The sequence below is a fragment of the Octopus bimaculoides genome, chromosome 14 (genome assembly GCF_001194135.2).
Source record: "Octopus bimaculoides isolate UCB-OBI-ISO-001 chromosome 14, ASM119413v2, whole genome shotgun sequence".
NCBI classification, from domain to species: Eukaryota; Metazoa; Mollusca; class Cephalopoda; order Octopoda; family Octopodidae; genus Octopus; species Octopus bimaculoides.
The window spans coordinates 36,073,060-36,098,629 of NC_068994.1; the positions used below are offsets into that span (position 1 = coordinate 36,073,060).

Sequence of the window (25,570 nt, forward strand, 5' to 3'; positions counted from 1 at the left end):
ACACAACAATCAGCATGGCTGATACTATATAAACTAACATTTCTTGATGTTAGTTTATATAGTGTTATTCTTGATGATGGACCTTTTAACCTGAACTATAAAAAGGTTATTAAACTTTTCCTGTTGCATTGTAAGTTCTCCATCCTTACTATTATATTATTATATACTGGCATTTATCACATTGAAAGCAATATAGGCTTGGTCACAATTTATCATATATACATCACAAAAAAAAAAAAATAATAACACAATAGAATTTGTGATGTAGTATCTAATTCTAGTTTATGCCACAATGAAACATTTATACATGTTACAATGAGTCAATAAACAATGTCACAAAGTAAGTGTTGCAAGTTTGGATTACAAAGCAACATAGGAGTGTGGATTGATAGAATATTTTTCAGTGATTCAGTTTATCAATTCTCCTTGACATTAGTGGAATTGTGGAAAAAAAGCATTATGACTACTAATTTAGAAATAAACATCTCTTGTTCAAGTCCAGTTGAATGCTATCTACATTTCCAGGATTATGACAACTAGTGAAGTTCAAAGAACAAAGCGAACAAAATGTAATCATCTTCATCAACATCATCAACAGCTTTTCATGCTGGCATGTGTTGGATGGGTCATTTAGCTCTTATTCATAGTCACTGTCATCATAGACATAGTTTTGAGTATCACATCTTGCTTGCATGTTAGTGTAGAATTAGTGGTTCTCAACCAGGGTCCACATGACCTTTGGAATTCTATATAGGTCTTTATTGTTAAAATTTATGTGCACTAAATTGGTTATACTTCTACAACACACAAAATATTTGAACAACTTTTTTATATAATTCCTGAAAATATATGATTATAAAAATATAATAGGATTTTTTAAAATATTGAATGGCTATGAGGGTCCATCCAAGTAAAATAAGAACCAAAGAGGTCTATAGGCAAAAAATGGTTGAGAACCACTGATGCAAATGTAAATATTGAGAGAAAGAGGCTTCATTTTCAAATATGAACTTAATAATAAAAAAAAAAACGAAAAGAAAAGATAATCTTATTAACAACAACTCATCTTAGAGACGTTTAATTTATTCTGATTGACAATTCAATGAAAGTATAATGAACTTTAGAAATGTGAATAATGATTTATTTTTTTAGTAGCCACAAGGATTTCTCCTTTCATATGAACCAATATTGATATATATTTTTGTTATATTGTTTCACTTTGCAAGTCAATAATTGACTGCTATATTGAAAGGAATTCTCAACTTCCAGGCTAAAATTTTTCCTTCTGCTTTTATGTTTAGTTCCAGGTTTCATAGAGCAGACCTCAGATCAAAGCATTCCATCCATAACCAGCTAACCAGCAAAGCAGAGTTTTTGTAATTTTTTTTCTTAGAGATAGTGCATCTTAGGCTATGTTATCTAATGTATTTTTTCCTTCATAAGGCAGTCTAGGTGGAGGGAAGATTTGGTTGCTATTTCTAGTAGTTCAAGTTAACATTTAAATAGGCTCTTTCGTGGATTTATTTATGCATTGTTTATTTTATATGGTATATGTATAATGTTAACTTTGATTTATTCTTGAAGAGACTGGATTCTGATTTTCAAATTTATGGCTAGAGTTTTGTTTACAATTTTGTTTTTTCCTGGTTGCTCTGGGGAGAATGTTTTGATGATGATAGAGTATCAGTGACCAAGTTGTGAATGTGTAACAAAAGATTCTTAATAATATATTCTAAATGAATACATTTTAAACAACAAATATAATTCTGTTCTTGTTTTTACTTTCAGTATAGGAACTGAGATAGAATTACTTGGCAAACAAAAAAATAAAATAATAAACAAAATGGGATGGTAAAATGATACATGAATAACAATATCAATAATAATAATAATAATAATCATAATCATAAGAAGAAAAAGAACAACAACAACAACATTACTGTGGTGGTGGTGGTGACGACGACAATGATGAGGAGGCGAAGGGGAGGGGAAGGGGAGGAAGGATTGGTGGAATGCAAGCAGCAAGAGTAGTCTGTGCTATGGAGGCAGCAGCTGCTGAAGTATCGGATACAAGGAGAGTAACAGTAGAAAATGCAATGGTAATACCAACTTAAGTTATTGAAATACTTAATGCTTGCAATATCATCATTGTGTTATTGTGAACAAAAATATATCATTGAGATTTATACAAATCAGAAAGTTTCATATCCCGAAAACACAAAAAAAAACCAACAAAAAAACATCGTAAATGAAACAAAAAGAAATTGATCTGTCTTAGTGACAGCATATCAAATAAAGAAATTAAGGAATAATTTCTGTCATTGTGTATTGAGCAATGTTTCTCATAGGAAGTGAGGTTCTGTAATGATTGAACACAGAGCAGACAAATTGCCTTGTTTTATAAATTTAAGCTGGTTTAAAATTTTTTAAACTTGTTCCCTCTGACTATATTCTCTCTTATGCTCACTTTCTTGTACCTTGAGATATTGCATAGGCACCCCATCACTAACATATTTATCTTCAACTTCTTACCAACTACTACTACACACTCTTATATAATGTAGAGTAACCATGCATCTTCTCTATAGCATGACCCCTGTTCTTGTCCTTCTGTCATACTTTTGCCACCTCTCCTTCACTAAATATCCCCCCCCCATACAGACACACACACTTAGTTATAGGGCTTTTCCCTTTTCCATTCCTTTTTTGTCTTGTAACTCATTTGGTAACTTCCCTAGTGACAGTAATGTGAAGAAAGTACCCAGTATACAACTACAAGGTGGTTGGCATTAGGAAGGGCATCCGGTTATAGGAAACATGCCAAAGCTAACAATGGAACTTGGTAAAGCCCTGCAGCAACTGGATCCTGTCAAACCCATGCCAGGATGGAAAACACATGTTAAATGAGGGTGAATATGACATTCAGCATCATGGTATACAGAAAGAAGAATTATACGGATGCTAACCCTACATATCTTCTCATTAAAAAAGAGATGGAAGCAAAAAATCGTTTATTTATTTATTTTTTATTTTGTCAATCCTAGTATTTGTCAATTTGAGAAATTCTTGATAGGTGCAAGCATGGCTATGTGTCTAATGAAGCCATGCTTTGCAACAACATGGTTTTGGGTTCAATCCCACTTCATTGCACATTGAATAAGTGTCTTCTACTATAGCCATAGGCCAACCAATGTCCTATGTGTGAATTATGCAAATGAAAACTATGTGGAAGCTTCTCATATGTATATCAATATGTGTGTGTATATCTTTATGTCAATGTTTGTTTCTTCACTCCCATCATATGACAATCAGTGTTGGTTTGTTTACATCCCCATAATTTAGCAGTTCAATAAAAAGAAAAAGCAAACAAACAATAAAATGAATACCAAAATCCTTCAAAGTAGTGCCCCTGTGACCGAAACAAGTGAAAGATAAATGATAAAAGAAATAAGATATGAAGGATGGATGCAAGGAAAGATTACAAAATGAAATCTCCAAAACTTGCATATGTCAATTCTCCCTCAACCACATTTTAATTATTATTCTAATGTATTCTTGGTGCTTATAATGTATAATATCGATCTTAAGCATTATTCCCCTTAAATTTGAAATTTGTAACATTTTTGTATATATTTTCATTCTTTTGCCAATATTAACTAAAATGAGATATTTGAATGAGGTAAGATAAAATTGGCTGAAATCTATGGTCTAATATAATTATCAACCAATTATATTTGAATTGTTGAAGAAATCTATAGGATCTGGAGATAAACCACATAATTTTTAACAAAATGTGAATTTTTCTATGACAGAATGATGGCAGAATGGATGGTACAGATAATTTATCTTCCATCTTGATGAAGCAGAAGAGGCTGAGATGTGTGTATTTTATGAAATATTCAAAGCTTACAGTAGTCTAGGTGTTTAGGTCAGAGCTTAATGGACAAAAGATCAGAAGTTCACATATTGTTCCCAGTGCTACATTACTTTGTTGAGTTATAAATATATTTACTACTAACAAAGTGCAAACATGTCTGTGTGGCTGAGCTGCTTACTTTGCAACCACATGGTTTTAAGTTCAGTTCCATTGCACTGCACCTTAGACAAGTGCCTTCTACCGTAGCCTTAGGTTGACCAATACCATGTGAATAATTAGAGTAAATGGAAACTGAGGGGAAGCCTGTCATACATATGCATGTGTATGTATCTTTGTGTTTGTATTTGTTCCTTGTCACTGCTTGAAAACTGGTGTTGGTGTGTCTATGTCCTCATCGTTTAGCAATTCAGCAAAAGAGACTACTAAAATAAGTATCAGGCTTACAAAATATAAGTCCTGGGGTTGATTTGTTTGACTAAACCCATCAAGCTAGTGCTCCTGTGTAGCTGCAGTCCAATGAATGAAATGAGTAAAAGAAAATAATGATAATTAGCTCAGTTCTTATAATTTTGAATAGATGTAATGATGAATATCCCCAATATATAAAATACATGCCAACATTAAGAAAGTGGGTTTATCTTGAAAGTTAATGGATGTCCATTGAAGTAAAAGAGCAAAAAATTGTACAGGGGTATAGTAACTTTTGTTCTGTGATGTCTGACTTAGATGATTGGTTGAAGAGACTGAAATGACTGGTTAAGATGGCTAACTTAACTTGCATGAAGAAAGAAAAAGAAAAAAACTCTTATGCAATCTAACTGCAGTTAGAAGAAGTGATGGATGGAATTAATAGACAGACATTAATGTCCATTTTGTGACACAATGAATCCAAAGATTCACTTTGTAAATAATAATATTTAACATTATTATCTAGATGCAGGCATGGCTGTGTGGTTAAGAAGTTTGTTTCTAAACCACATAGTTTCAGATTCAGTCCCACTATGTGGCACCTTGGGCAAGTGTTCTCTACTATAGGCCCAAACCAACCAAAGCCTTGTGAGTGGATATAGTAGATGGAAACTAAAGGCAGACCATATCATGTCAGACAAAATGCTTAGCAGCATTTCTTTTGGCTCTTTATGTTCTGAATTCAAATGCTGTCAATTCTGCTTTTCATCCTTTTGGCTCAATAAAATAAGGTAAAAATCAATTAGTTGGAGTGATGTAATTAACTATTCCACTTAACTCAAAATTGTTGGCTTTCTGCCAAAATTTAGAACAATTATTATTATTACTACTACTACTGCTACTTTCATTTCTGTTTCCCCACTCCATTTATTTTTGCAGCTATATGGTTTGTCATAAAATTGGCTTTAATTCTTTAGCAGAGTCTGAAGATGTTAGGATATGAAGAAAATATATGAAATGACACAAGATTACAGAATACAGTTTCCTGGGAGAGATGGACAAAAGGAGGAAAGAATGTAATGTAAAAAGTGACATTTGGATGAAAATAAATGTTTACAAATTAAGAAAAAGAATTGACCAAAGTCAAAAGGACAAAAGAATGTTGAAGTAAAAAAAATATCTGAAATCAAAGGTCATAACTGACCAAGACACAAAGGCCATGTATGACCTAGACACAAACATCAAGAAACTTCTGAGTTACCAAAGCAAAAACTTTAGGAAGATTAAATGAGTAATAAAAGGAGTTAAGAGAGATCTGAAACTAGTCAGGTTAGTAAATTGTTGAGTTATTATTTGAATAGCCAATGGTTTTGTATCTGATAGCTGGTACTTTAGATGTGTTTCTGGCAAAACCACAACACACTTTTTCTTATATAGCCCTAATATGACTCTTATTGTACAAACCCTAAAAAAATAAGCAGTGACTGTCTTTTAGTTTTGTATTCAGTGTTTTAATGTTTATAGTGATTTGTGTGTCTTTCTATAATTTGATTTGAGAGAGATTTGGCTGGTATATCTAGCAGGTAGAGTGGTATACCTAGCATATAGAGGCTACATCATTGTATCTTTTACATGTTGTTATGTGGACTCAGACCCATTATGATCAAGCAGACTTGTAAGGAAAAGTGTTCCAGCCGTGATCATCTCATTTTTATTTGTTTTATAGTGATGCCATTATCGAATTAACCAACAATATTTATAGACTACTAGAAATGGCAGCAGCAAAGCAGCTATTCCACTGTAGTTCTTAAACTTCTATCTCTAGAAGGAGATATAGTCTTTAGTAATGACCCAATAACCTAGTGACACCAGCTCTCTAAGATTTGGCTGGAGAATAAATCTTTTGCTGCCACGACTTTCCAGCTAGATCAGTGTGTTATTTCCTGCAAAAGAGTGGTCTGAAAAACAGACATCAAGAGAGCCACCAAGGAAATACAAAGTAGCTGAAAGCACCTCAAAGTGACTGTGGTTGACAAGAGATTAAATTTGGAACCCTTATTCTAGCAAAGACTAATTCAGTCCTTACTGCCCCACTCAGGTAAAACGTACAGGCCATTTGGAGTAAATTTGCTTGTGACTTGCTAATGATACAGAAGAGCTTCTGACATTGCAGTGCAATGCAATGCTTGCAATATCTCTGAGTAACTCCTGCACTTTCTGTATAGTACAAAGTATCTTTGATGTTTATTTCACCTGTACTTTGCTATGTAAAATTTGGATGCTCTCTTTAACATACTTCAGGTATGGCCAAGTAGTGGATAGAGGACATTTAATGAAATTAAAACTGTGAGTGGGAGGAAACAGCACAAAAGCTGCTTACAAAATATATGTTAGGGTAATACATAAAAAGAACAAACTAAACACAAAAATGTTTACTTGTTAACCCAAAGTTCATTTTATTTGAAGCCAAATAGAGATTTGAAATGAATCAGATAGAAAAGACAGAACACAAAAATGCTAACTAATTAACCCAGAGTGTACTTTATTTGAATTCAAATACAGACTTGAAATTAAATTAGATAAAAACTTGTTTGAGTTATCAATTGAATGTAAAGAAGAGTAAGTCATTGATAGATAAGATAAAGCACGGTTTTTACATCATGTAGATTTTAAACTGGCTTCATCTTGGATCAAGCCACTTTTATTTTTAATGGTAGCAAGAATAATGGTGATTGTTATCAATACAATGCTAGGTGTGATAAGGAAAGTAGTAGTGATGCTAGCAGAGGTGAAAATAGTAGTGATATGATATAGATAGGATAGTAAATATGATTTTGTAAAGTAAAAATTTGAATAAAAACACATTAAATGCATGAGAACAGATAAGATGTACTGCTGCAGTGTATCAGAATAATTGCTTTTATGAAATTACAATATCAATGACAATCGCATCATATCAATGAAGAAAAAAATTCAGTTGCAAAAGTTTGCAATTGTCCAATAGGAAAAGCAATTCAACCAATGCTTTGTTTGCATTTTGTTTCCATAGAATTTTATGTTATTCATTCTTGCAATTTTCAAATATTTTAGCCAATATACACGATATTTTATTTTTGTTTTTGTTTTGTTTGTTTTTTTTCCCGCTACCGACAACCAATTGGGTTATATCTGTAACAAACCATTCAAATATTTTCAGATAATTATTTTTTAATAAAATAGTTTATTTTAGTCTCTCACAAAAATATTTGCAGTTTGAAGGCTTTTTTTATGACTAGAATTGAAAATTGATTAGCTGGTTGGAATTAGTTGTTTGTGTGATTTCGAAATTTTTTTCCCTTTATTTTTAATTTCAGTTGTAAAACTAACAAACAAACAAACAAACAAAAATGATTAAATATGGAGTTGTTGTTTTTTTAAATGTCAATATTAGTAATTACTGTTTCATGTTAAATGTTAGAAATGCCAAGTGCAGTCTACCATATCATTACCACTTCCTTGTAAGTGCTTAATTCTCATCAGATTCATGACAGTAGGAACCACATATTATTGAATTTTACTTTCCAATTCATTCATACGGTGTCCAGCAGGCATTGCTCAATGTAACAAGCATAACCAAAGGACAGACATTACTACGATTTGAAGCAGAACCCATGCAATTACTAAGAATGACTGCAAGCATTGATCATCAAGAGCATTAGTTCATGCAATGCAGTATTATAAATAACCATTTGCCAGAGGTATCAAAGCAAACTGGTTCAAACTCAGTTACAATGCAGATGACATCTGTATGAACAATTGATCTGTTTCAAACAAAGTTCTCCATCAACACATGAAATATTCAGTATGTTTATGCTCTGTGTGTGTGTGTGTGTGTGTGTAAGAGAGAGAAGAGAAAGGAGAACAACTGGGAAGAGTTGCATACACAAATGCATTAGTTTGTGTTGTTAAAATATTAGAGACATTATTTGATCATCATCACAACCACTACCACCACTACCACCAGCATCAATTGTTGTCATCATCATCACTGTTGCTGCCCCATTCACCATCATTGTCATCATCCACACCATCAGCAGCAGCAGCAAGTGCATTATTGTCCTCATTTTTATGTCCACTTTTTTTCCATGCTGGCATGGGTTGGACGAGACTTACTGAGATAGTATTATATACTAGATACCCTTCCTGTCACCGACCTTTGTTTTACAATAAAAATATTTCCAAATTTCATGCAAACTGCCAAGTGAGATTTTTTTGTTTATGGAGGAAAACAAACATAGATATCCATACTACTAACTGATCAGTGTCAATACAGACACATGCACATACACCCCCTCATACATATATCCTCAACAGCTTTCTGTCTAGTTTCAATCAATCAATTCCACTCACATGGCATGGCCTGAGGCTATAGTAAACAACACGTGTTATACACTGAGACAGAATCTAAAATCATATGGTTGTGAAGCAAACTTCTTAACTATACAGCCATACCTCCTCCCATAATGATTCAGCAAATTTAGTGGTAAGCAGATGTTACACAAATGTGAAATAAATTTGGGTTCTATAGCTATGGAATTTTTGTGCTCAAATATAGACTGAGCATGATATGCTACAATAATTCATCTAACTTCAGTTTTTCTTTTAAAGAGGTTGTTGGTTTTATGAGATAATGGGATTAATCCACAAAAAAGTATGACACAAATAATTTGTTTAGGGATTAATTATGAAGAATTAATTATTGATGACAAAATTCAACATGATGAGTTAATAAAAAAGAGTAACCAAATCGTTAAGATTTGTGTTCAAGAGTGACGGTATAAAGTTGTTGAGTTAAGCAGATTTTCATCCATTAAAACATGTGATGATTGCAGCATTTTAATCACTAAGCTATTATTCTATAAAATAAACCAAAAAAATAGCCATCAACAGGTGAACAACTCTATTAACTACATGATATCAATAAAAAATGGTTTTAGAGAAAGGCATATCTTTTTTGATGGTATTAGTGAAGTAAATGAAGTATCAATAGTTGGGAATTGAACCTGCAACACAAATTCAGTTCTTTAAGAATCTTGTCTGTCACCTGTGCTGATAATTTCAAATACTGATTTATTTCTTTGCTATAAGGTAAATTTTGAAAAAGAGGATTACACTCAAAATAAAGCTTAATATATTATTGTATTATAATGAAGGAGACTGAACCAACAAGGAAGCTTCTATGTGGTCATTTAACTTGCTAGAAATGACAATTAAATTACCCTCAGTTCACACCCTACTGTCTCAAAAAATGGACACATTTGATGTTTTCTAATTTAGGAAAAAAAGCTTACATTTTTTTTTTCTTTTTTTTTTGTGTGAGGAAGTTAGTTGATGACAGCAACTCCAGTAATTGAGTGGTATTTATTTTATTTACACTAGAGAGAAACAGCAAAGTTAACCTTGTGGGATTCGAAGTGATACATTAAATAAAGCAGTCTTAAAGAAATCATTCATAGAATGATCTTGACTGGAACACCTTTGCTCATTAGTCTATCAAATCAAGTCTAACCTGGGGTTAAATGGCAATAACAAAAATAAAAGGATAGAAATTAAAGGAAATCAAACAACTTAACTAAAGTTAACTACAATATCTATACCCAAAGTTAACTATAATATCTACACCCTAAAGTTAACTATAATATCTATACCCAAACAACATTTTCTTTTTCATTTAATTTTTATTTACAAAAATATGCAGATCCACTGTAAGAGGTATAATATTTCCATGGCTGTTAAAAATGAGTGCAAATACATTTATTGTCTGGAATATTGGAAAACTGAAATAGAATCAAATATCAAATAGAATCAAAAATAAATTAATTGATGACTCAAACAAATTTTTCAGTTGCATGATGATGATGATGATTGTGTTAGTCATTGTAGCCATTATAAAATATGTCATCATCGTTTAGCCTTTGTATTCCATGCTGGAATGGGTTGGACTGTCCAATAGGATCCACCTAGCCTGAAAGTTGTATTGCTTTATAGAGTCTGCTTTGGCAAGGTTTCTACAGCTGGTTGCTCTTCCTTACTCCAGTCACTTTACAGAATGTACTGAGTATTTGATTTTTTACCAAAGTGCCAGCACAAGTAACTTGCAAGACAAGAGTCCATCCCTCAGTGTGGGTGCAATATTGAGAGAGGTGGCATTGGGCCAGGTATAGAAAGGCTAAAGGAGTAGGAAAGAGAGACAGGAACATGGTGTCATGTTATAGAGGACAAGCAGGGATAAGGTAAATGCATGGGTACAGTAGGAAAGGGAGAAAAGATGGTGGAGACAAGGTATGAAGACGTACCCTCATGGCTCAAGAAGGAAGATCGGGGGCAAAGAAATGAGGATAGCTGTGTGAATAGGTAGAGGGGATGAGGTTGAGGTGTGGGGAGAGACAAAAGATGCAGTGACAGAGACAAAAGTCAGGTGTACATAGGAGTAAATACAGTAAGTTACAAAAAGAGGTGTCAGTGGCAGAGATGAGTGGGGTTTCAGGGGAAATGGACTTCAGTGGACGTATATTGTGGTAAGGGGTGATGCTGAGAGTGTAGGGTTGGTGGCAAGGAAAGGGTCCTTTATATCTTTTAGATAAACAACAAAAGAATTTAGTAAATAGTTAACATAGAAATATTATTACAAAATATAAATATAAATTATTATAAAATCTAACTGTATGTGTGAGTGCATAATAATTACAATGATTCTATAATAATTCTTTCTAATTTTAACATATGGCATGCAATTTTGAGGGAGGGGAAATCAATTGCATTGATCCCAGCACTTGGCTGATACCTATTTTATCAACTCCAAAAAGATGAAGGCAAAGTCGACCTCAGCAGCAGAATTTGAACTTAGAGTATAAAAAAGGAACCAGAAGAAATACTGCTAAGCATCTTGTCTGACACATTAGTGATTCGGCTTGTTCACCAACTTCACAATAACTCCTTAATAATACAATTGTTTTAATTCCAACACACGATTTAAAATCAAATCCATTACTAAACAACTGTAACTCAAGAATTATTTCATTCCTTTCATTTTTTTTTTTTAATACAGCAAGTATCAGAGATGATCCAGACATGCTTCACCCTAATTCTCAGTGGTAGCATAACCTCAGTATAAATTGCAGAGATTTTAGTAAACAGATCACTCAGCAAATATACTGACATGTATATTTGTTGGCATAGAGATGGAGATTTGTTTAAAGATTAAGCAATTCCGAGACAACATCTGCATGATAAATAATCGTTAAATGACTTTGATCATATTTAATGCTTGGGAGGGACATGGTGTGCTCTCATCTACAATTTCATACCAGTCTCATGATTATAAAAATAATATGGACTGCTAATCAGGTATTACATAGGATTCATAATATATTTTTAGATGTAGCTACTTCACCAAATTCATCTCAAAAGCTATTGAACATTTAACAGCATTAATCCTCCAGCATGGATTGAATGTTGCTTAAAATAAACATTGAATCTCATTTGTAAATGTTCAACTGTATAGAGCATGCATAAAAAGTGTGATGCTGCATGGTAATGAGATATAGATAGCAAATGCAGAAGATCTATCAAGACAAAAGAGAAAAGATAGTGTGGTGGCAGTGATGGTAGCAGTGGCGGCAATAGTAGCAGTGGTAGTGATAGCGATGATGGTGGTGGTGGTGGTGGTGATGAGGAGGAGGAGGGGGAGGAGGGTAGTAGTATTTCGGCAGTGGGCGATGATGACAACGATGATGCATATTAATGCTGCCCTAATGTTAGATAAGCTCCTTGCAATGTTAACAACCCTAGTCCTTGTCTGTAGTAGTAAATAAAACACACAATCAGAACACACAAACATACACACACACACATCTCAAAGCAATAAACACACAACACACTATTTAATCTGCATTTGCCCAGTATACAGTTGTATTCTATTATGTGTATGTTAATGTAAACAATATTTAGCCTTGTTGAGAAGATTGCTTTGAGTTAAAACCCAAATTCCCAAATTGATACAAAACAGGTGATTGACAACAGGATTGTCACAATTTCAATTCTCTTTACCTTCACATCAGCACCTGTATAACTGAGTCACATGCTCTTTCTCAAAGCAATCCATATATCAAGATTAAGTATATTTATGTGGTAAGAAGTTTACTTCCCAACCATGTGGTCTCAGGTTTAGTCCCACCTCATGGTATCTTGGGCAAATGTCTCCGAGAAGAGCCCTGGGCTGACCAAAGCTCTGTGAGTGGATTTGATCTTGAACTAATCCTTCTGGGTCTCCATCACTGCTCGCATTTTCTCTTTCAGTTACTAATCTTAAACAGTTTAAACTGATCATTAGCTTCAGTAATTTCTCTCATCCACTTCTTCTCTTCCTCTTTGCACAGTCCATCTTCTTCTGACTGATGACTAGAAAAATAGTTCTAAAACCTCAGGTTTTAATAAATGTCTTCATCTAATGAATATATTTCAAATCATTAAAAAATAATGAGATCATTAATCTTTTATATTTTCATTGAGATTCAGATTCTTTTGTTTAAATTTTATTTTATATTTTATTTTACATTTGTCTTATCAAATCAAAACTATCTTCTGTTTTTAGACTTTTATTTTTAGTTTCCCCCACGCCTCTACCAAAATAGAAAGAATTATATTATTTTGCAATAACTTAAATTTTGTTTCCTCGATCAACTTTTCACCTACACTAACTCTTGAAGTTTCAAATTTTAAGATGTATCTTTATTTGGTAAGTTTTCAGTGGAGTGTTGGAAAGATCTTTTTTCCATATTCCATGTTTGATATTCTTACTCACCATAAGCAAATCGGAATTTAGTACTGAATCTGCTCAGAACATAATGATTCACAATTTTCCTAATGAAGGCAGGGAATTTATTTTCTATTCACAAAGCAACCATCTATCAGTAATATATGGCTGCTTCTTTACCTGGAGATATTTCTAATTATAACTGACACATTTTCAATCATTTCAACACAACCAATTTGGTGGGGTTGTTAGAGTGATTGAGGATAGACTGTCTCATGTTATTTGTCCTGATCCTATGTGCTCAGAGTTCAAATTGCACCAAGGTCAAATCCATCTTTCATTCTTTCCAAGTCAACAAAAAGTGGTGATTTAGAATGGTGGATTAACAAAACTTGACTGGATGTCTTGTGGTCTTTGTTTTAATCCTTCATATTCTGAGTTCAAATCCCACTGTGGTTTGCTTGGGTGGTAGACTTAAACTTTGTCTAGTTTTACACTACCTCCTGACATCTTAAATGACATCAATGGAGTCCATTCTGTTGCAAGGAATCAGACCAGGTCTCTGGTTTGAAGATAATTTCTTTTCTTCCTCTACCATTCTCTTGTGGAAAAGGTTATGACCATAGGCACTACCTTCTTACCTGACTAAAAGTTAAAAAATAGTATAAAAAAGCCCAAAATGTTCTGCCTGTTTTATGTTTAAACTAGCCAGATCTCTCACACTTACCTGGCAATATCATTCAAATCATAAACAATCACATCAGAGAAATCTCAAAGCTACAAGACAATGCATGATTAATTCAAAAGCATGTGAATGAGTATGCATTACATTTGACAGGGTAATCTGAATGCCAAAAGGTTAAGGAAAGAACATAGAAGATATACGAAGTCAATGATAAATACTATGTTTAAGAAATACAAATATAGCTTTTTTTCTTTCATTAAAGTACAATCTCAGCTATAGCTTCTACAGACATACACACTCATAACTTAATGTTGAGGTAGAACTGATACAGTATTTGTCAAGGCCAAACCTTTGAAATACTGGTGCTATCCACCCGAAGGGCATTCACACAGTTCCTCTCAATTCAGTTTTACTCACAAGGTTTAGGACTGTGGTTCTGAACCATTTTTTGCTTATGGATCCCTTTGATTCCTATTTTACTCTACTGGACCCTCATAACCATTCGATGTTTAAAAGATCCTATTATATCCTTTATAATTAAGTATTATCAAGAATTGTATAAAAGATTGTTAAAATAATTTGTGTATTGTAGAAGTATGACCAATTTATTGCACAAAATTTTTAACAACAAGATTTTGTATAGACCACCAAAGTCCATATGGACCCTGGTTGAGAACTTCTGGTTTAGAGAATTGTGAAGTTATTGTAGACACTTGCGTAAGCTGTTACTCAGCGGAATTGAACCAGAATCCTTGTGATGGTAAAGCAAACCTTCCTAACCATTCAGTCATACTGCATCTACTGACTGTATCAAATTTACCTATTCACAGTGAGAAACTACACATCACCTGTCAATTATCATTACACCAAATTGATGGAGTCCTGAATCAAAGAACTTCTGCAACTTTTGGAACTCTCATAACCTTTTATCACTTTCATAACTTGAATTTATCTCTAGTTCCAGCTGCTGTGACTAACTGGTTGAAGTCATCTTTTGATGAAAAGAAGTCATCACACTACTAAGACATTTTGCACTCAATACAATGATATCTAGAGACCTCTTTCGTTTTTTGCATATATTGATGAAATAGATGTTAACTTGAAGCATGTTACAGTATTAAAATGCACAAACAACATTAAGCTGTACCTTGAAAGAAAAAGAACAGATCCTATGTGCTATAGATCTTTCCACCAATTTGACCTTGATACATTGGTGCAATAGTTTGCTGACTGATAACTCATGCTGGCTGCAAACAAGTGCACCTCTAGATATTTGAGGAAGAAAACCCCAGAATTTACCAACTTCCTTCACAATACACCTATAAGAAGAATGCTATTGAATGTGACCTACGGATTATTGCCAACAATGATCTGTATTAGATGAATCACATTTCTAAAATAATCAAAAAGTTTGAAGATGTTTATATATCATTCAGTAAGGTGTATGTCAGCTGCTCAACAGTTATCTATTAAAAGCTGTATATGGCTACGATATGTCCACATTGACAGCTTGCATCTCCAGTCTGGAATGCCTTTCTTGTCCAAAATATTGATGTACTTGAAGCTGTCCAGAAACATGCAACTAGCTGAATATTCTTCAACAGTCACTTGCTATATCTTGGACCATATCTCTAGGTATCAACACATTAAAGCTTTAATGTATAATAGCTACTTGGGAGAAACCCACATGGTTGTCTACCATCTTTCAAACAGCAGCTTAAACCACCATTTTGAATCCAATATCTCTACCACCTTTGGACATGCTTATAAAATAAAATTTTAAAAAGTGCAAAAAGAAAGGAAGAAAAAGTGCAGCACTTAGTACTTTTAGAAACATTTTCTCTTACTCAGAATTGTTGAAGCATGGAATAAACTACTTGAATCAGTTGTTAGTTCTCAAGACAATGTATCCTTAAAAAATTTGATGCGTCCCAAAATTAGGTAATCCTATTCCTGATCTATGCACTTATTCCACTTTATGGCTCTTTTAACATTCACTTTCTGTTTTGTGTTTTATGCTGTGTACTATGCATGTATGTACTTTTGGCTATCATTTCTCTTTCTTCATTTGACCATTGTTACTTTGTGTCCTATTTTTTTTAGCTTTCCAATAAGTTGTAGTACACCAAAGCACCACATACAATAAGCTCTGCTACTGTCTTTTTAACTTCTTCATTTCTCATAGCATAACAATCATTACCACACAGTATTACACTTTTTAATACTGGTATCCTTGAGTAGTAAGTTTAATATGAAGACTGATATCTATTGCTATCGACATCAGTGGAGTAAATATACCTTCTAGTAATATTGAACTGTTGCCTAAATATTGGTGGCTTCACTAACAATATTAATCCTATCAGAAAATTAGCACATTATCTGCAAATTTTAAATGATTTTAATATTGCAACATACACTTTACATACACACAGAAACATGCACACATACACACAATGCAAACAGACACACACACACACATACACAGAAAAGACACACTCACCACATCAGTAGTAGTTCCTCCCTAAACACATCCTATTAGCCAATCAAAGACTCTTTTTTTATACTGTCTAATTTTTTTTCTAAAATGACTCAGGTTTTCAGCTACACCAATATAAAAATGTTGGTGCTACTTTCTCCTTTCTTACATACTTGTGCTTCTGTGTATAATAGCTTACATCTATAAACTCATGCATAACATACATACACACACGACTCGCACAACTTACACACACGACTCGCACAGCTTACACACACATATGCACATTACATATATAAGCCACACACATAAGGCAATTAGAGACCCTCTACATTGTTATTTGATCTACTACAAATAGCTGTAAACACATTTTACTATAACAATAATGAAAAGATACAATTATCCAATCTCTGCACTGCTTGGAATTAGTCTTAGGGATTAGGTCCAGTTATGGAACCTTTCAGAGTTTTACCTTTCATTCATGGTAAGGCACATTTTGCGAGCCTATGACTTTGTACATAATCTACTAGATTATGGTTAGTGCCATAAGTAAAAAGGTTAAATGTGCAATGCCAAAAAAAAACTGTGTACCCAGATTTGATTTATAACCCACAGTTGCTCACCCCATCATCTTCAGACACAAATACAAAAGATGAAATGAAAATATGTTTTTCTCAGGATCAGTATTTGAGGAGTTTTCAGTATAAATTTACTTGGTACTGATATTATGATTTCTGCCCAATGAAGAAGCCTCCATTTAATCACTTAAATTTCAAGAAATAGAGACCAAATTTCTCTCAAATCACACCTTAATATCTTAAAAAGGAATGCATTGGAGAAAGTGGTTCTTTACAGTGCTGTCTTAAGGTATGGGCCCACTGGGCAAACACCAGGGGTCACCATGGATTTAAAGACCCGGTTCTAATCTATGGAAAGTTGTGGTTGTGTATTTAAGGCTTCCACTGCTCTGCTTTCTCCAGGGGATTATAAAGCTGTTAACATATCCCTATTTGTGCAGACATTATACATAATAATATGGACAGGTTGACCAAATCTGGAACATCTTTGGTAATAGATTTGATTGCCCAGAATTCACCTGTGGTGGAACAACAACAACATTGATTCTACGAGTTAAAAAATTAGATAAAACTGCATTATATAAAATCTAATAGAATCAATGATTAATAATGTTTTTTATGGTGAATCAAAACCGAACAAAATGGCAAGCTGACTAGGATGCATGAGCAAGTTACTCAGAACTCATCTTTTGAAGAGAGAAAAACTAACTTAGAAACTAGTTGCAAACATGATAATGGAGGAAAGAGTAAGAATACAAAAATAAATAAACAGCAAAATCAATAATCTCATGACCAAATGAAAAACATAACTGAAAAATATTTTTTATTAATATTTTTATCATTTAAAAAAATGTTCAAAGCCTTATTGAATGAAAATTTAGATAATAAGGTAAATATTAATGCATTTTGTTATGGTCAGAGAGCAGATAAAACACTGTAGAGTGGCACTCCTCTGCAAAAAGAACACTGCCAATCAATCAAGTGCAGTGGAGTATAAGAGATTCAGTACTCTGGAGCAGCTGAAAATGCTGTGATTTGATTGGTCAGTTTATTAAGTCTTTTAGTATCTTCTAGAACAAGCTAAGGATACTTGCTACTTGTTTAAATATGCTGTAATGTCACTGGAATGAAACTGCTGAACTTCTGAACTTTTAGAGACAGAGTAAACTGTAGCAGACTTATAGCCTTGTTGTAGTCCAGTATCAGAGAGAATACTGAAAATAAGACAACAATAAAAATACTGAGAGGCTATACTAGAATGTGCTGGAGAGACCAGTAATCATTATAAGATGAAATTTCCACAGTCCAACATCTATATTCTTTTATTTTATCACTGGTTTTAGTCATTGGACTGCAGCTATGCTTTTAAGGATTTTGACCAATTACACCATTCCCTGGAGTGTGTCAGATACTTATTCTATTGATCTCATATGAGATCAATAAAATAAGTACTAGACACTCTACAGGAAATGATATAATTGGCTAATAAAATACTATTTTTATGTTAAGGGTTTTCATGCAGGCAGGAAATTATTGATTTCTTATTTATCTATTTATTGATCAAGGTGAGATCAATAAAATGATGCAGAGTCAACTGGTCATAAAGAGAGGAAGCTGAAATATACTAAAATAACCCCCAAGGTATTTTTTAACTCACTAGTTTCTCCAGCTTTTAGTAATAAATACATATTATGGGCTTCTGCACAGTTTCTATCTATAAAAATTTCACTACCTAGGCTTAGGTCAATCTGAGGTTTTAGAAGTCACTTGCTTGAAGCACCAAGCACTGGGATCAAATATAATCCATCTGAACCATATAGTAGCAAAGCAAACTTCTCAGTCACACCATACCATATAACACTTTAAAACTTCTAACTTGTAGCATTAGGCAAAACATGTTAACCATTTGAGATTTTCTTACAGTTATTGTCGTTATTCCTTTTCTTTTTTTTTTCTTCATAAATAATGCTGACAACCACTACATATTCTAAGATATCTCTCTTAACTTAGTTTCTTTCCAACTTTCTCTGCAACATTCTAATACTTCTTCAGTACAACTCATGAATCAAGACAAATGTCCAAAGATTTTTCATGGATTTCAATTTTTAGCTACACTTCTAAAATTTTAACCTTTCGTTCAAGAAACTATTTTAACTGTTAATATACTATCGGGGTCAAATTTCTTTTCTCCCCACTGCATATACAAACTTATACAAGCTCATGACATTCATGATCTTGTATTTCTAGTTTGATTTGAAATGAAATCATGCAAGATATTTTGACAATCAGATATTCTGAGTTCAGCATTTAACTAAATAATTATGTTACAACCTAATTTTGTTTACTTATTTGGAAACAAATTATAAAGTAAAATGTTAAACCAACCAGACAAAAAGTCTGAAAAAATTTTGAAAGTCAATTTTATGCCAAATCAATAAAGTTTTTTTTTTATCATTTCTACATATAATTGATAAATTAGATTATATTGATTTAATAAAATAGATTTATGAAATTAATAATATAGGTTTGAGCATGATCAATGAGCACTGACATTTATTTTAAATCAAAAAAAAGTATTGGGTACATTTTGAGAGAACTACAAGCTTATACAAAAGTCATTATTTGCTTCTATTATCCAAGAGTTAAAGAAGAATATTTATAAAACTACCCTTCTAGTCAACAAGCATACTATTATGGAACTGATCAAGCCCAGACAAAGTCAGAAGAGAAGTTAAGTTAAAAGTTTTCACTAATCAAAGTTAATTTTCAGAGATTCCTGAAATAGCATGGAGCATATAGATATTTAAGTCCAAAATCATACAAACTGTAACAGTAAATAATATCAAAATATTTTTCTTTAAATAATTGTAATAATTTTACTATGAATGCTCCATATTTGCCTTAATAGTTTCATTTGCAATATTTGTTTTAAAAATACAATTACAAAGCACAAATAGCATATTTTTCACTTTCCATTTTTTTCTGCCCATACTGTTTTTGTATTAAATTTATAATAATACTGTTTTTGTATTAAATTTATAAAACATCCATCATATTTGATGGCATATATAAGATGCACTCCTTTCAAAAAAAAAAGTCTCAAAAATTCATCCCAGGTCCTATATGTACAAAATTGTTTAAATTTTACATGGTTGAATACACTACAAACATGTTTTCTTTAATATGCACTACTGAAGTTGGGTACATCTAATATAGCCATGTGTCTTTTATGCCATCAAATATGGTAAATATTTTTATACTTTTAAAACACCTAATACATATTCAAGTTCATACAAAAAAGAAAACAGTAAAAAAGTAAATCAAAAATATCCACATTGTTTCATAGGAAAACAAGAAATGAATTCTTGAAAATGCCTTATCGTATAATGAAGAAAGATCTTATGAATTGCATTCTTGTGGTATTACTTGCCAATTTCTTTTCAAATTCCCAGTTTTAGATAAAATTGAAAGAAGTAATAATCTAAGCATTTTCATTTTAAATAGTTGACTGGATCTCACTCCTTCACTCATCTGTACTGAAGACTACAGTCTCCTTGTTTACAGTGAATTTAGTTGACCCACTTAGAATTAAATACATTACTAGGAACAGAATATAGCACAGGTAATAGAATACAGACTATATGGCTTAGAGTGAGCTCTTCATCACTCCATAGTCTCAGTTAGTTACAACTGTTATAATTATTTATTGATATGAGAATAAAACTGAATACCTGATATTACTTGCAATGTTTTCAAAAAAAAAGTGTGACATTTTTGTCAGAGAGATCTAGTAAACTTATCTCATGTTCAAATGATTTATGACCATTATTAGGAGATTATGTTTTTTTTTATTTTCATGATATATATTTTGAGGAAATTTAATCTTTAGTAGTCCTTTTTGTAACCAGTGATATCGTTATAAAAACATATGTATTTTGCAGGATATTGCTGAAAAGCTAGGGACAAGAAATCAATGATGAACTCCTCTGGACACCCCCAACATGGATATGCTTGGGTTGGTTAGCCAACAAGAGTCTTCATTATGAGATGTTGTGTTGTTGATCCTCCAAATGCTGCAGGGGATCTTGATATAAGATGAATTGAAACAAATCCAAACAAGCTCAACCAGTTGATGAGTCTATATGATAGTACAGTAGGATATAACATAGTGACATATCATGACATTTGTAATATAGTGAGTAAAAATTTCAATTAACTGAATTATTCATGCAGTCAGTGGACAAAACCTACCCCCAAGATATTTTGAATCCAAAAACAGCAAGGAAGATTTTTCTGTTAGGAGTGGATCGTGTCATTAAAACCAACTGGTGAAGGCAACAGGTATGTTTCAGTCTTATAAAAACCAGTTCTTATTACAGTTCTAATTAGAACTGTAATGCATACTCAGTTGGCATAATTTACAAATGATTAATACATATGCATAATTAGAAGCAATGTAATGATGCTGGTTATGAATATCAAAACATGGCTGATTAAAAAATAACCCAGGTGTGTTCTGTATACTAAATACACAAATACACATATGGTCACATATGCAGTATAAAAAACTGAAAAACTCAGGGTGTTATTTTATAATACTTGTACATTTTTGCTGACAAAGAGTCATAGATAAAAGTAAATCTAAGTTTAATAAGATTCAACTATTTTTCTTTGGAATTTTTTTTTTTTTTGCCAAGAAAATTTAACTTCAATTTTTACTTCAAATATTCAATGTTTATTATGAATAAAAATAAAGATGCTTAAATATTAACTAAAACAGTTTTACATAGCAACGAAACATAAACGAATTCCATAAACTTTAATGACTCACCTGAAGAGATTCCTGTATGACATTCTGTGGTTGTATTCCTGATACTGGACCTTTCCACTCATGACTAGATTCATATTTTGAATGAGGATCTCTTCGAAGCAAGAGAGTTGGACCATTTCTCTGATTGCTTGCATAGGATTCAACTGTAACAGGCATATCATCATGAGATATTTGTTCAGAGTTGTATTCAGAGAGAGCATTTTCTCCCAAGTAGTTGTTAGAGTCATCAACTCGACAACTATATTGGACATCTCTTTGGTTATTCTTACGAAGAATACATACAGTAATTGAAACTACAATAGCAACAGAAACTATAACTGCTGCTACTACTATAATAATCATCAAATTAATATGTATTCTATTGTCTGTTTCTGTGTCTTCAGCTGTGTACATTATCGCTGTTGTATTGCTAACAGTTAGTGCCAAAGACAGTATAGTTGTTGCGGATAAAATTGGTGTACCACCATCTTTGACGGCTAATTTTAAAACATAAGATCCAGCATCATTTTGATAAACTGGGCGAGAAAAAGACAAAACTCCTGTATAAGGATTGACTGTAAATAACTGCTTGTCATTACCTCTATATACTTCATATCTGAGGAATGCATTTACATGTCTGTCTCTGTCTGAGGCTCTTAGTGTTGTGATGTCGGTATTCATTTGTGGTTGGTAATGGATTTCTAAATTGAAAGGGTTAACACTTGGAAATGTGAAATAAGGAGCATTGTCATTTTTATCCATAACTTTAACAATCACATTTGCTGTGTTGTTAAGAGATGGTGTACCATTATCTTTGACTAAAACTTTGAACTTGTAGACATCTTGTTGCTCTCTATCCAAAGATTGTGTTGCTGAAATGAATCCAAAGTCAGAAATGACAAAAGGAAGAATATTATAATTCTGATTAAATAAAGAAAAACTCAGTTGCCCACCAGGTCCCAAATCTTCATCTGTAGCATTAACAAAGCCAACAGGAAAATTTTGCTCTTCATTTTCATATGTTAAAAATTGGAATGTATCTTTTGTAAATTGAGGCTGTATGTCGTTGACATCTTTCACTTGGATGGAAAACTTTCTTTCAGTTCTTAAAGGGGGAGATCCTTTGTCTTCACAAATTATTGTGCTTTCAATATAGCTTTCAGTTTCTCTGTTGATTAAATTCTTCACAACAATTTTGTATTTGTTTTTTCCAAGGCTTCTTAGCTGAAGTTTTTCATGCTGAAGGTCACATGATACTTCACTGTTTCTACCAATATCTTCATCGGTGACTTTAACAAATGCAATGAATCCTCCAACTTTGATTGCTTCAGACACCATTGCATTATTTTCTTTAGAGCGAGAAATAAAGTTCATGTCTATGACAGGGGCATTGTTCTGTTGGTTGATGACATAGACTAGAACAATGGCAGTGGAACTCAAAGGAGGATTTCCTCCATCAGTAGCTTCAACGAACAACTTATATACCTTTTTGGCTCTTGCTGGAAGTTTTTGAAGCAAAAATATTTCACCACTTTTTTTGTGTACTTTGAAATACATTTTATGATTACTTGAAGTTTTTGAACCAAATTTAAAGAAAACTTTACCATTTATGCCTGAATCTACATCTGTTGCTGAAACACGGATGATTGCAGTGCCTTTAAAATAACCATCATTTATTGACACGTTATAAACATTCTGTGAAAATACAGGAGAGTTGTCATTTTCATCTGTAACAGATATCAGAACATTCAAGCTTCCTTGCAGTGGAGGTGAACCTCCATCTTTAGCGATCACTTCTACTGTATAGCTATCCTTTATTTCTCGATCAAGTTTCTGCTGCAAAAAAATTCCCAGTTTTGCAGTTCCATCAATCTTCTTAATAACAGACAGAGCAAATAAATTACTAAGGTTTTCATTTAAGTGATATGTGATTTGGGAGTTCTGAGCTCCAACATCAATATCAATAGCATTTGGAATTGATTTTATGGTACCTCTTCCATCTGTTTCAGAAAAGTAAAGATTATTGGCATCAACTGGAAATTCTGGTCGATTATCATTGACATCTTCTATAATAATTTTTAACTCCAATATCTTAACAAAAGACAATTTATTTTGTACTGCAACATCCACCATTTTGAAACATTCAGTGTTATATTTACACAGAGATTCAGCATCAAGTTTCTGAGCAGTATAAAGCTTCCCTGTTTTGGTAATATTAAACAACTGAGGTGTAGAAGAAATTTCCTGCTGGAGTTGACTAAACCAAAGGACAGTTTGTTGTGAACCTTGTGCTGAATTACTTCTCAAAATGTTTGTATCAAAAGCAATGTCACCAATAAAAATTCCAGGACGCTGATTTTCTTTTATATTGTAGATCCAGTCTACGCAGTCTGAGACATTCAGAATAAACAGCAAATATAATATTTTTAGCATATTTCCCTTTAGAATTTGTCTGGCTGATTTAATATGTTTGCATCTAGAAATATAAAGAAAGGAAGAAGAAAAAACAATTTCATTTTAATCTTAATTTGAAACTGTATTTTGAAATGATAAAAATATAGCAAAAATGAAGCTGTATGAAAAGATTATGTCTATTAAAAAATATTCCTTCTACTTTACCTCATTTAATAGCAATAAGATTTTCCATCATATTTCTAAATTTCTCTGAAACAATGTTCAGCAACTGTAATTTAGCTTTTAATAATAATAATAATAGTAATAATAATAATGATGATGATGATGGTGTTGAAGATGATGATAATGATGAACACAATAACAATAACAACAGCACTGTTATTACTACTAATACCACCACCACTGATAATGATAATAATAATAATAATAATAATAATAATAATAATGATGATGATAACAGCAACAACAATAATAAATGTTTATAGAAAATAAACATTTTCCCTCCACCTAAATAGATACATTAAAATTGAACAAAATGATTTCATAAACAACTGAATGTATTTTGAATGTATAAAATTTAATTATTCACGAGAAGGAATTCTTCAGTATACATACATATATACATACATGTGTGTGTGTGTGTGTGTGTGTGTGTGTAAGTGTAAGCACTATATTACAGACGAAAATAACTGCATATATGAAAGCAATATTTATTTACAGCATTTGAAATGATGTTACGTAAAAGGGGTAAAAATAAAACAAACAGATGGATGGACATTTTATTCATCAACCTACTTATTTTTGTTCATTATAGACATTACCATTGCATCAGCAAGTTTCCCTGCTTTTCAAATAAAGAATAAATGAACCAAAATATTTCAAAGAACAGATGCAATTTTTCTGTGAGAAATTGGCAAGAGGTATAGAACAATGGAATGGTGATAATAAGAATAATATGAACGAGAATGAGACCATCAAGATTAATGTCATTGCTACTACTGCTTCTTCTAATAGTAATGATAATGATAATGGGATCAAAATGGTAGTAGTAGTAGTGGTAGGAGTAGTAGTAGTAGTAGTAGTTGTTGTTGTAGTGGTGGCAGTGGCGATGGTGGTGGTGGTTTAGAATGAAGTTTCTATTGTAAAGATTTACCAGGTAAATTATAGCATTACTGAAAAGAAAACAATCTTGCTAAGTTATTATGGAAATATTGAAGTAATGCAAAAACAAGTTGCACAGAAAAATGATGTTTTTATTGGAATTTCATTTAGAAGATTGGTTCACAGATGGAAGCACAATTTCACGAATATATTAAAATGCTGATGGAGCAACTAAAAGTGATTTATGTGTGTGTGTATGAGTCTATATATATATATGTGTGTGGGTGTATACATATATACAGACACATATGTGTACACTAATATATATCTAATATATGTATATATCAACATTTATACATATATATATCATCATCATCTTCATTGTATGTATGTATTCATAAATATATATATATATATATATATATA

At 32.4% G+C, this 25,570-nt stretch overlaps 1 protein-coding gene across 3 annotated transcripts in view; it reads right to left on the minus strand.

The window, feature by feature from the left end:
• LOC106879921 (protocadherin beta-15) overlaps positions 1-25,570 on the minus strand; it is a 227,048-nt gene that overhangs the window by 81,747 nt on the left and 119,731 nt on the right. For all 3 annotated transcript variants that reach the window (XR_008265546.1, XM_052973096.1, XM_052973095.1), the window contains exon 3: positions 21,650-24,104. Coding sequence is in view for 2 of the 3 variants with exons in the window: in XM_052973096.1 (XP_052829056.1) it covers positions 21,650-24,061 (2,412 nt within the window). In the remaining variant the exon portion in view is untranslated. The remainder of the gene's footprint in view (positions 1-21,649; positions 24,105-25,570) is intronic.